Source organism: Terrapene carolina, unplaced genomic scaffold (assembly GCF_002925995.2).
Source record: "Terrapene carolina triunguis isolate 2854851 unplaced genomic scaffold, T_m_triunguis-2.0 Scaffold242, whole genome shotgun sequence".
Lineage (NCBI taxonomy): Eukaryota > Metazoa > Chordata > Testudines > Emydidae > Terrapene > Terrapene triunguis.
This window is the reverse complement of record NW_020664593.1, coordinates 1809518-1822931: the sequence shown is the minus strand read 5'-3', so window position 1 is coordinate 1822931 and position 13414 is coordinate 1809518. Positions and strand designations below refer to the sequence as shown.

The 13414-nt window shown below is 43.4% G+C and overlaps 1 protein-coding gene across 1 annotated transcript in view; it reads right to left on the bottom strand.

Moving 5' to 3' along the window:
* Positions 1 to 8287, bottom strand: part of SPAG17 (sperm associated antigen 17) — a 244626-nt gene extending 236339 nt beyond the window's left edge. Inside the window, exon 1 of the mRNA XM_026657376.1 lies at positions 8186 to 8287. Within this exon, the coding sequence (XP_026513161.1) occupies positions 8186 to 8287 (102 nt within the window). The remainder of the gene's footprint in view (positions 1 to 8185) is intronic.
* Between the last annotated feature and the right edge of the window lie 5127 nt (positions 8288 to 13414).

The window sequence follows — 13414 nt, the reverse complement described above, 5'->3', positions numbered from 1 at the left end:
CCTGTTTTCCCTGCCAGCTCAGGACTCCAGCACCCTGTCTTGCTGAGCCAGACACTCCCGTCTGCTCCAACACAGACCCAGGGTCTGAATTACTTGCCCCAAAGCTGCAAGTTTACCTGAAAACAGCTCACAGAAGTGTGCTTGTCTTTAGCACTCAGATGCCCAACTCCCAATGGGGTCTAAACCCAAATAAATCCGTTTTCCCCTGTATAAAGCTTATACAGGGTAAACTCATAAATTGGTCGCCCTCTATAACACTGATAGAGAGATATGCACAGTTGTTTGCTCCCCCAGGTATTAATACATACTCTGAATTAATTACTAAGTAGAAAGTGATTTTATTAAATACAGGAAGTAGGATTTAAGTGGTTCCAAGTAGTAACAGACAGAACAAAGTAAGTCACCAAACAAAATAAAATAAAATGCGCAAATCTATGTCTAATCAAACTGAATACAGATAATCTCACCCTCAGAGATGCTTCAGTAAGCTTTTTCTCAGACTGGACACAATTCTTTCCCCTGGTACAGCTCTTGTTGCAGCTCAGGTGATAGCTAGGGGATTCTTCATGATGGCTCCTCCCCCTCCTTGTTCTCTTCCAACCCTTTATATATCTTTTGCATAAGGCGGGAACCCTTTGTCCCTCTGGGTTTGCACCCCCGCCCCCGCCACTGGAAAAGCACCAGGTTAAAGATGGATTCCAGTTCAGGTGACATGATCACATGTCACGGCAAGACTTCATTACCCACTTGCCAGCACACACATATACAGGAAGACTAACAGGTAAACACAGCCATCTGCAGACAATGGTCCTGGTTAATGGGAGTCATCAAGATTCCAAACCACTATTAATGGCCCACACTTTGCATAATTACAATAGGCCCTCAGAGTTATATTTCATATTTCTAGTTTTAGATACAAGAGTGGTACATTTATACAAATAGGATGATCACACTCAGATTATAAGCTTTGTAATGATACCTTACAAGAGACCTTTTGCATGAAGCATATTCCAGTTACATTATATTCACTTATGTTTTTATAAAACCATATAGACTGCACAATGTCACAGCCTCAACTGGACTACTATGTCTAGTTTTGATGCCAACAATTCAAGGATATTGATAAATTGGAAAGAGTTCAGAGAAAAGCCACAAGAATAATTAAAGGATTAGAAAACATGCCTTATAGTGATAGACTCAAGGAACTCAGTCTATTTAGCTTAACAAAGAGGGTTAAAGGAGAGACCTGATTACAATCTGTAAGTACCTATATGGAGAAGAAATATTTAATAATGGGCTCTTCAATCTAGCAAAGAAAGGTATAACACAATCCAATGGCTGGAAGTTGAAACTAGATAAATTCAGACTGGAAATAAGGTGAAAAATTTTAACAGTGAGAGTAATTAACCATTGGACAATTTACCAAAGATTGTGGTGGATTCTCCATCAGTAAAAACTTTTAAATTAAGATTGCATGTTTTTCTAAAAGATATGCTCTAGGAATTATTTTGGGGAAGTTTTATGGCTCTAGGAATTATTTTGGGGAAGTTTTATGGCCTGTGTCATACAGGAAGTCAGACTATATGATCACAATGGTTCCTTCCGGCCTTGGAATCTATTGGAATCTGGGGCGGCAAAAAAGCCAGAGCTGGCCCTGAAAATAGAGAGGAATATTTAGAACCTCCTCTCCCCTCACCCAAGTTTATTTAAACTCGTTTAAATAAAACCAAACCAATTCCCTTCCCCAGAGTCTAAATACCCCTAAGTCAGGCACACTAACGTGTTGTGAGGGACTATGAAAAAGGTTCTCACAAACATCTTGCTTAATTACAACTGCTCTGCAGCTCCTGGAGACAAATTTGTCTTTTCCTGCCCTTGTCATTGGAGGGTCTGGTAAACCAGCAATCTACAGCAGAAATTTGGACAAGCCAGGCAAGTTGGCCATTTTCAGACTGCTGTATCCTAGAGAGCTTTGGTGGGAGGAACACCATGACAATCTACTTTATATCCCTTTCCTGGCAATGTGATTGTCTGGCTCCTTGTAGTATTGCTTATTCTTGTGGTATTTGGTGTTTTTCTTAAAGCTCCAACTCCTAACGTCATGTGCTTACATTAAAATCTCAGCTATGTTACTAGTCCTAATGGTTACAGAGAAAATCTTGAAAATGTGAAGTCCAAAGGTTCAAACACCAAAAGAAAAACATTTTTATTTCAAATTTCCTAATTGTTAAGCCAATCTCATGATTTCTGAAGTCTGACTCATGATTTTTTGAAACTTAGGATAGCCAGTACTGCCCCTGGCTCTCTTTGCTGCCAACAAGGAGAGAATTGGTAAAGCCAGGCTACTTATCAGCAGTTTTTGCAAACTCATGAAGTTGCTGCATGGGATACAATTGTAAAGGAATCTCAGTTCACATTTTCATTAGCTCTTGAATGACACATGCTGACATTATCACTGGATTCTAGTTTCCAGCAGCCTTAGTTATTGGTGGATATGCTCACATTCTAATATAATCCATATTTCACTGGTGGAGTATAATCAATGCAGAATGTATAATACAGAGCAATTATTCCTTTAACATGGTCAGAATTCACCTTCACTTAGCAAATATTTTCCTAGAAGGTAGCCATCTTGGTGGACATGTAAAGGCCAGCATTCCTTCTAGTTTTATATTCATTAATATAATATATTAAAAATAAAAAATGCAAACGATGTGAGATTTTGAAAAATCCACATTCCCTTTTTACGTTTCCCATGTAGTCTCTTTGACTCTTACTAAAACAAACTTGCATAAATTTACTATTATTTGGTTAATAGATAGCAATAAAATTGTATTTCAGTTAGCGTAGCTAGTCAACGCTAGTGGTGAAATAACTTCCTTTCAGACATTAAACTTCTTGTTTTACTAAAAAAATATAGTAAGTAAATCTTAAACACACATTAAAATATGAAATGTCACTGCTTACGCTAACCAGTACAATATAAAACAAGTTCTTATTGCTTCCAGCATATTCTTCTTTCACCGTCAAAAAACAAAATGTATTCCCCAGTTTGATAAAATTGAAAGATCTTTAAATCCATTATCAGTCAATTATTAGAAAAGATTTATTTGATACTTTCTTTCATCTCAATATTGTACACCATACACTATACAAGTCTGTAACTATTTTGGAGAGCTAATTACAAGGGGCACAGGTAGTGACACCTGTGACTAAGATTGCCTGACACTCATTATAAGATCCTACTTTCAGTTGCTTATAACTTTGCCAAACTTTAAACTTTTGGTTGAAGTTTTCCATGCCTCAGGCTGAATTTTTTTTAGAAATTTTCATACAAAATGTTTCAGCTGTTTCTCAGAACATGGCTTGGAGAAAATATGTGGTTTTGCCAATGTTAAATTCTTACAACTGTTTCATTGAGAAGTTCTAGCACCTCCATGCTTTGAAGAAAGGAACCAAAATTTGGCATGGGGTCATCCTTTATTGTCAGGAATGTGCCTGTGTGTTCTCATGGGGGGAAAAAGTCCTAAATTTGGCTAAATTATAATCCTCTGCAAAATCTCAAGCTCAGTAGAGATCTGTTAGTTTGATAGCTAAATTCTCTTAAAATTCCATCTACACCAGTGGTTCCCAAACTGGGGTTCGTGAACCCCTGGGGGTTCACGAAATGTTACAGGGGGTTCTCAGGAAAAAATTCCCTAATGGCGGACAGAACTGTCCCTAGGGATCTTGGGCAGCATAGGGCCAGCAGCCCAGAGCTCCTGGACTTCCAAGAGCTAAGCAGCTCAAAACAAGCCTATCTATCACACTGAGGAGATTTAAACTTCAAGACTCCTTATAAGAAATGGAAAGGGAGGTGGATATTTTTTGATATTTTTAAAATTAAATAGGCAGCTAGTATTGTTTTTAAAATTATTATGAAGAACAAGTTTAAGCTTTGTTGTAACATGCGTTGTTTGCCTGGACTGCTCAAGACCTGAATGCTTGTGTAGGAGGAACTCTTTGAGTTGGCTTCTTAAATACCTTCATGCTGTTTCACATCTGATACTCCTTGATGAAACATAGGAGCCTTGTCTTATAACAGGCTTATTCAAAGTGATACAAGCTACGAAAGTGAAATCTTGGAAGAGTGTTGCCATTTTCATAATGTAATAAAAAAACTGTAATGATAAATAATAATTAATAATGAATAGTGTGTAATAAACAGTGTCTCATAAAAACAAATTTTATATTACCAAGATCACTGCTTTTATAATTTATATTCAGGTAAAGAAGAAAATCCCTGGAAATATTCATTTTTTAGGAGGGGGTTCACGACACTTGACATTTTAGCGAAAGGGGTTCACAGGTTCTTAAAGTTTGGGAACCACTGATCTACACTGAGCATTCTCCAGCCCAAGATAGCAGGGACTCAGCAGAACTTTCCCTATAATTGCTTTTTGTGGCTGTTGTGGGTTGCTACAACACCAAGCACTGAAATTGAGAGCTAGGAGATAATTTCTCCTGTGCTCTCATAGTTCCCCCTGCTACTGCCCAGGAGTGAGTAGGAAAAGGAGGAAGTAGCCTGATTAGAATGCAGAGGCATGAGGAGCCAGGCCTGAGGGCTAGTAAGAGGGGAGACTGGGATGAGGAGCTGGGTGGGGGAATTGGACAAAGAGCAGGGTGCAGGGCAGAGGACTGGGATGGGGATATGGAACCAAAAGGGGCAAGGGATTGTGAGGAGGAGCAGGGCTAGGGGACTGGTACATGGAGTCAGAGTGGATTTGATTGGGACAAGGAGCCAAAAGAGAGCTGTGGGAACTGGGACTGGGGACAAAGACCCAAGGAGGTGGAGGAAGACCGGGACTGAGAATAAGTCCAGTAGACCAGACTCCCCTCAGAACTTGGAATACAACCCAGATTCCTGAGTCTCAGCATTCTTTTGCTATCAGCTAACATCTGTGAAGTCCACTGGCAAAGCATATCTCAGATCCTCTAATGCTGGTCTACACTGATGACTACAAACTCCTCCTATCAATTATAGTTCATTAGTCCAAGTGGCAGAGATCTGTGTTCTCTGTATATATATCTATCTTCCTACTGTATTTTCCACTCCATGCATCTGATGAAGTGGGTTTTAGCCCACGAAAACTTATGCCCAAATAAATTTGTTAGTCTCTAAGATGCCACAAGTACTCCTCGTTCTTTTAACCCTGTTAATGACCCCCACGGGTGTTGTCACCATGGTGACACATGATGGATTTTTTTTCTCCATTTTGCTTCTTTTTTAAACCAAGGAAATTATATAAAAAAAATCTACGTTAAAAGAACATTAAGTTTGCAAAGTGGAAGATTATCATAATGAACACACACAAGGGTGCCAGTGCATGGGCAACCTTAATTCTAGTATTTCCTAACTTTTGAGTGCTTGACTTTTCAATTGTAATGTTCCTTTAATGTAGTTTTTGTATATAATAAAACAAATAGATCAAGGATATTAGAAGGAGATTAATAGAATTTGGAGCATATTATTATGGCCAGTTCAAATGCAAAACAGGTCAGTAGTGACCAAAAGCTGTTGCCATGTGATGGCTGCTGGCCTTCTGTGAAACAAGTTGATGGTCATGGTCCAATTTCCAGTGGACAATGTCTGCATTACAAAAGCCATCACCATAAGTAGAACTAATTGACATTTCACTGCCTCGTTAGCAATCTCAGGGCCAACAACTGAACAGGCAATGGAGACTGACTTCCCCTCTCACTCTTAAAAATAAGGATTTAAATTCATTAAATTCATTGGAGAAAAATGGGGGATTTCAGTCTTTAGAGTTGTTGAGCAGCACTTACTTAAAAAAACAATTATGTTTGATTGTGAATTAAACTCCCGAAATCTGGCTATTACTGACCCAATATTAAAAGCAGTCTTTTCACGTAAATATATAAAAGAGAACTTGGCATCAGTACATTAACTAGTAAATTGCTCAACCAATTTTTAAAGCAGCCTGCTTTATTTAAAAGTCCTTATCTGCTTAAACAGAGGTCACCCCGATTCCTGGAGGGGGCACAGCAGTGACCCAATAAACAGAAAGGTCATGGAAGCCATTTGTCTCACTTGCAAAAGCAGTGCTAGAAAAACATATGCTACATAAATATTATTGTTTGCTAAACTGCTACACTATTTTGAAATCAAATTCTTTCTAGCAAGTTAAGATTTATTAGAATTACATTATTTACATAGGACCTGGAAACCTAAATATGCTTTTAGATCCTCACACACCATAAAAAAGGGTCTTTTAGCTACACACATGCTCAAGTAGGAAAATTATAGCTTCACATTTTCAACGCTACAGTTAATGCTGTGTCAGCACCTCCATCAAACCTAGTTGTTCAGCAGCTTATAAAAGTTCACTCTGAACTGAAACTTGGCATCCAGTCTCAGAAAGAAAAGTCTCAAAAAGAAAGAGAAAATCTGTTTGGCTGCTTTTCCCTTATACAGTGTGCAAAGTGCACAGCGGAAGGTTATCTTTTTAAATTTGTTCTTTTTCTACTACTGTGTAACTTAAGGATGGGTGACCTGGAGAGCCCACTATATTACACAAATATTTTAGCACCACTAATATAAATTCTTGAACTAGTTTACCCTCAAAAGAAATAAGTAAACACAATAATTTACTCAATGGAAAAAAGTTACTTTTATTCTTGTCCTCAAAAGGTATACTTTGAGGAGGGCCAAGCTTACTAAGAATATACAGTAGCCCAGGGATTGGCACCCTTCAGCATGCGGCCCGCCAGGCCAGTTTGTTTACCTGCCGCGTCCACAGGTTCGGCCAATCGCGGCTCCCACTGGCTGCTGTTCACCATCCCAGGCTAATGGGGCTGCAGGAAGTGGCGCGGGCCGAGGGACGCGGCAGATAAACAAACCACCCTGGCCTGCCAGGGTGGTTACCCTGGCGGGCCGAAGGTTGCCGATCCCTGCAGTAGCCTCTAGTGCAGGGGTCAGCAACCTTTCAGAAGTGGTGTGCCGAGTCTTCATTTATTCTCTCTAATTTAAGGTTTTGCGTGCCAGTAATACATTTTAATGTTTTTAGAAGGTTTCTTTCTATAAGTCTATAATATATAACTAAACTATTGTTGTATGTAAAGTAAATAAGGTTTTTAAAATGTTTAAGCAGCTTATTTAAAATTAAATTAAAATGCAGAGCCCCTCCAGACCGGTGGCCAGGACCAGAGCAATGTGAGTGCCACTGAAAATCAGCTTGCGTGCCATAGGTTGCCTACCCCTGCTCTAGTGCCTTCAACCATCAGTTCATGTTTGAAGGGAATGATCAACATACTGTAGTATACATATCCCCATCTCCAAAGGCAAAGTGAGTGAGTATGATGCTTGCTAATTACACAACCTCTGTGAACCAGAAAATCAGGTAATTTTCTTGTCTCCAGTGATGAGTTTTATAATAAATTCTCTACTCAAAAAGAGCTCCAGGGCTGTCTTTATATGTAGTAAAAAAAATAAGATCTTTATGATAAAAATAATAGTTATGTATAATTATAAATTAGTACTGTTTATATGATATATAGCAATGGTATTTAGTTATTACATCAAAAAGGTGTATATATGTACTTGTAGCAACATAGATCTTCATGTCTATAAGTATAAGGTTGCACTGGGCCTCCTCACCCTTTAGCCCCCACTGTACCACGCCCCCTCCCAGCTTCTCCTCTCGCCCCCTTAATCCCCACTTGCCAGGGCCGTAGCAACAAAGAACGAGGCCCCCTCCGAACGTGGCCCCCTCCAAACATATGTCCGGGCGGGGCCCCTTACAATGCAGAAACTGGAATGCGGTATGTATTTTGCCACTTTTAGGGGCCCCCTTCCTTGCGGGGCCCTCTCCGGTCAGAGGGTACGGAGGGCACTCGCTACACCTCTGCCAATTGCTCCTCTCTCGCAAGGCCCCACTATGCCCCACCCTTCCCCCCTTTAACCCCCACCTTACCTAGGGTTGCCAACCCTCCAGGATTGTCCTGGAGTCTCCAGGAATTAAAGATTATGCCATGTGAGGAAACCTCCAGGAATACGTCCAACCAAAATTCGCAACCCTGACCGTGCCCCTCCTTGCCTCCTTAACCCCCACTTGCCCCTCTACCCCCAGACCTCGCTGTGCCCCCCCCCCTTAGCCTGCCCCGCCCCGCCCCGCCCCCTTTTCACCTCCTCCAGGCGGGCGGACACCAGCCCGGCCTCCCAGCTCTTGGCAGGGGCTCCGGCGGCCCCGGGGGAGCTGCCTCCGCTCTTAGGCCGCTTCGGCCCCATGGGGCGCTCGGAGTCTCGCCCGGCTCAGTTCGGACCGCGACCCGGTCCTCACACCGTATCCATAGCAAGCCTACTCCTCCCGCCCGCGCGACGGGGCGCCTTCCGGGCACACCCAGCACGCTGTCTCCATAGCAACCGAGCTCAACGCCGGCGGGGCGGAGCGGTAGCGGGCGCAGGTAATACTGCCCCTCCCACGTGTCTCCGTGCGCGCGCCCGCCCACAGCACGGTGTGCACGTGACGGTGACCCCTCTCTGCCTGTCCCCGCCCAGTCGCGGTGAGCGCGTGCCCAGGGATCGGGGCGTGGGGAGCTCGTGCCTGGGAGAGCCTTGCGCCCCCGCCGCCCCGTGCGGTAGGGAGGGGCAAGCTATGCTGAGACTGCCTGAGTCTGACCCGGACCCCGGCACCAGCGGTGCCTAGCGCCTAACTCCGGGCCAAGTGACTGCACCACTGGCGTGCGGGCGTGTGCGCAGCCCCCCAAAATTCCCAGGGCCAGGGCTGGGTCCGACGTTCATGTAGCAGCAGCTGCGGCCCCATCACGGATTGCGCCGCGTGTAGTCAGGCTGCTGGTGGGGATTTCATCTCTGGGCCGGTGCAGAGGAGACGGGCTTTGCGTCCCCCATATGCAAGGGCGAGGGGGGAGGAGCAAGTTACAGCCACTTGAAGGTTAATTATTGTATTTAATGTCATTCCCAAAGTGATTCCGAGGTCAACACCCTTATAAACCGTGTTCTCAAGTACCCCACTAGGTCTGTTCTGCACCATGACTTGTGTGACTCCTGGACCGTCTTCATGCAGGGCTAGCCCAAGTGTCTGTTTCATCTGAGCTCTTTCTGCCCTGTTCGTTGGGGCTAGGAGGAGGTAGTGGGTCCTCTCTGAGCCCCTCCATACTGAAATTAGCCTGGAGGAGACCACGTGGCCTACCTTGGTCCCTCTGCAGTGAGACTCAGGGCTGAAAGAGGGCTGCATGGTCCACCTGGGTACTTTACTTGCACAGACACTAGGATGGGGGAGAGGGTGTGTTTCCCATAGGTATTTCCCTGTGGATGCCAAGGGCTAGAAGAACAACAAGGAGTCTGGTGGCACCTTAAAGACTAACAGATTTATTTGGGCATAAGCTTTCGTGGGTAAAAACCTCACTTCTTCAGATGCATAGAGTGAAAGGGCTAGAAGGAGATTGTCCCACCCTGGACACAGGAGGGGAGAGTCTCTTGTCTTACTGGTCTCAGTATGCAGGCAGTCATCTGCAGCTTTGTCTCCTCATCTTCAGTGTACTGAAATATCAGAGATTCAGCATATAGAGGTTATATTTTCACCTTTCCATATTGTTATGGGCAGCTCAGAGGGAAAGACTGGGGCAGTCTCCTATATCAGGTACCCTCCTATTAGAAGTACCTGGGGACTGCCAGCCTTGGGCTTTTTCCCCAGAGCATCCTAAAACGAGTGCTGGGTTGGGGCTAAATTTGGAGGATGCAGCCCCGTCAGAGGGGACGAATGAAAGGCAGTGCACTCTAATGTGACTAACATGAAATTTCAAATCCAAACAAGCATGCTGGCAGCCTTGGCATGTCTGAGTGAATTCACACAATGGTGCTGGAGCGTGACCTCAGCCTGGATGCCTGCTGCGTGGTGACTCAGAGGTCTGCAGCATAGGTGTAGGCAGCTAGGCCCACTCCCATGCCTAAATCACACTACAAATATTACCATATGTTCCTGCACTGGGACTAAAAGGGGAGAGGGAGGCACAGCTGGGAGAAAGCAGGAGAGCTGCCAAGATAAAGAATTCATTACAGAGGAATCATGTTGTGATCTCACACTGGAGACGAGTGAAATATTTTGTGTGATTTAACATTCTGTGAAAATATCCCAAACCACATGCTCCCTCTCCCCCGACCCCACTATACCCATCTGAGTTGCTCAGAACATACAATCTTTATTTTAATTTCATAGAAGCTTTGAAACCCTGCTGTTCAGTGCATTATTGATTTAGTCTGAACTTCATTCTAGGAGGATACTGACCTATTGTGTACTCTCTGAAAGGCCTATAATTACGCACTCATAAGGGAGAAGTGGGAACTCAGGCTTATGGGTTATGTGAGAGACAGCGAGTCTTCTAGTATCCTACCTTCACATTGTATAGAATCACCTTTCCCTGTGTCTGCAGAAATATGTAGTTTATAGCCCCTCTTGAATCAGGGAGAGATGCCCACTGTTTTTGCCAAGACACATTAACATTTTCTTCACCCCATTTCTTGGCAGGAGGCCACTTTACTTTTCTGAGGTTTTTCATTTGGTGCCAGAAACAGAAAAGTCAGACACCAGTTGCTGGCAGAAATGTAGGGGTATGACATTCCCCTATCTTGACTACAGTCCTGTATATAGAGGCTATGTTTGTACCTGGTGTGTCAGGAGTGAGGTGCATTGGCAGAATATTGGGGAAGAGAAGTGGGATTGGAATAACATATGATGCAGCAGGCCAGGACTAAAACGCTATATATAATGTAGTTTTGCAGCTGTGCAAGTTGTCACATAATACCCTTACTTTGAACTGTTTCTGAATCCAGGCCTTTATTATGATTTTTAAAAAAATCTCTAGCCTTTATGATTATGAAGTAAACCTTCACAAAGTCAAATGAGTATAACCATTGCACAGATGGCCTGAGTCTACAAACAGCTTGAAACGATATCCCTGAGAGGTGTGAACTGGCCCATTTGTACCCTTTACATATTAATACTGAAGCATAACTATGATTATTTGAACTAAAACATAGTTAACTATTTTATTGCTAATCATTTTAGCAACTACATTCATCTAAAGTGCTTACTATGATTGTTGGATGTATAGGCAGATACTGAGGCAAGCTGAAGTAGGGCAGCTGGTGTTGAGTTCATTCCCTTCCCCAAATGTAAAATCACCTCCATTGTTTCTCCAAAGAGGGAAGAAAAGAGGAAATTTATCTAATCCAGAGGTTCTCAACATATTTATCATTGTGGGGCAGGAGCAGAGCCACGGGCGCGGCGCAGAGCAGGCTGCAGGAACCCCGAACCCCACTGTGCAGGGCCGGGCAGCAGCTTCAACCCCGGAACCTGCTGGGCGGGGCCGGGTGGCAGGGCAGCTATGCAACAGCCCCAACAGTGGACCCCGCTGGCAGCCCCAACCCTGGACCTGCCATATGGAGCTGTGCAGTAGCCCCAGCCAGACCCCACTGTGTGGCAGTCCTGATCCCGGACCCTGCCATGCGGGGCTGGGCAGGAGCCTGACTGCACCCCGGTGCGTGGGGTCGGGCTGGGTGGCTGGGCAGCCCCGACCCTGGACACCTCCGAGCTGGGACCCCAGACCCCACTGTGCGGGCTGGGAGGCCTTTAACATACAGCTGGGCTACAGCTGCGTTCTAATTGAACTGCAGGTTGAGAATCACTGATCTAGTCCTAGAAACCTCAGCTTCCCCTTGGATCCCAAAACACCAGACAGTCTCCCATATCTCAGATACCAAAGCTACAATTGTCTCCTAGTCACTTGAAAAACCTTCCACTTAACTCTGATAACTCTAATAGGCAGTTTTTGAAATCTTAGAATTTGGAGACAGCATTACATTAATTGACTTTAATATAAGATAAATAAAGAGTTACTATACTGATTGGTTTAGACTGGAATGAGGGAAGTGGAGAAATTAAGGGGGGACAGTACTTGGGAGGGCTCTGCCACATAATTCAGGGGTACAAGTTGCTAGTGATGAATACCCTCAACAAATTCCTATAGCCTCTGCTGTTATCATTGGCAGACTAATTATGTACAGCTGCCTGAATTTTCTTTTTTATAGGAATAAATGTAATTTTTTAAAAAAAGTCTGTATCTATTTTGTATTACTGAAAAACAAGTACACGGACATCCAATTTAATTTCTGAAGCCTTCAGTTTGTAGTCCAATTCCTTGCACGTGTGTGTCACACACATAATGTTTTTTCCTCTATATTGCCAATGACATTAGAATATCTGGCAAAACCCAAAATGTAATCCATTATCACCTGTCAGTAAATTGGCTTCTAAACTCCAGCTGGATGCAGTGGAACTATCTGTTCAACTCCATGGAAGAGAAAAGAAGCCTCCCTCTGGCATTTGGTATTGTATTCCTACTCCTGCCTCTGGCTCATTGGGTGTTGGAAGCATTTCAGCCCAGCCAGTCAGTAGAAAGGTCCAGCTTCTGACTTCTCTAAGTGCTGACCAGCTTTACATCTGCCCATTTCAAATCAAATCAGAGGGTTTATCCTAGTCCCTTACACAAAGAAATCAGAACAAATCATTTTTTTTCCTTTGGAAAGGGTTTTCCACAGCCCTAATGCTTCCCTCTTTCCTATGCTTTCATCTCCTATTTCATGGCCTTCTTCCTACGGAGGAATAAATTCCCTTTCAACGGTCATTACAGCCACACAGTCATCCACTGTTTAACTGCCTGAGAAGACTTCTCAGAAAATCCTGCTTCTATAGACTCCCATCTCCTACCATCCTGGGCAGCAAGAAATCATGAAAGACCGCCTAAACAAAGCAAATTCTGAAATTTAAATAATATACTATCAGAAGAAAAATAAAACTACTGGGCTGCTTCTGGTTCATAAAAAACAAACCCCACGGTGGGATGGTGGGCAGGGCTAACACCCAACCATACCCAGGCCATGCAATAAAAAAAGATTGATGATGATAATAAGGGAAAATAAGAGGTGGAAAATGACCACAAATACTAAAATTCTTTGGTCATAATTGTATGGTTAATGCATAGAATCACTACAGAGCAACGTGAAGCTTGTTTGGGTGCCTTAATTGAGTATTTCCATACCTTAACGTGGTTGAATGTCTTTTAGGTGTAACTGTGAATTTCCTGATCTTATAATGCTTAGTTTGGGGATAATTACATCACCATAGTATATTTTACTATTAAATTCCTTATGTGTACTCTCAACATTAACTCGGTTCCCTTAATCTCTACTCTTTCCTTTCCCCCTGTCAAGGCTGTATCCCCACTTTGAACTTTAGGGTACAAATGTAGGGGCCTTCATGAAAACTTCTAAGCTTATCTACCAGCTTAGCTTTGGTCCGCTGCCACCATCTCAAGAATTCCCTCCCTGGGAAGCCTT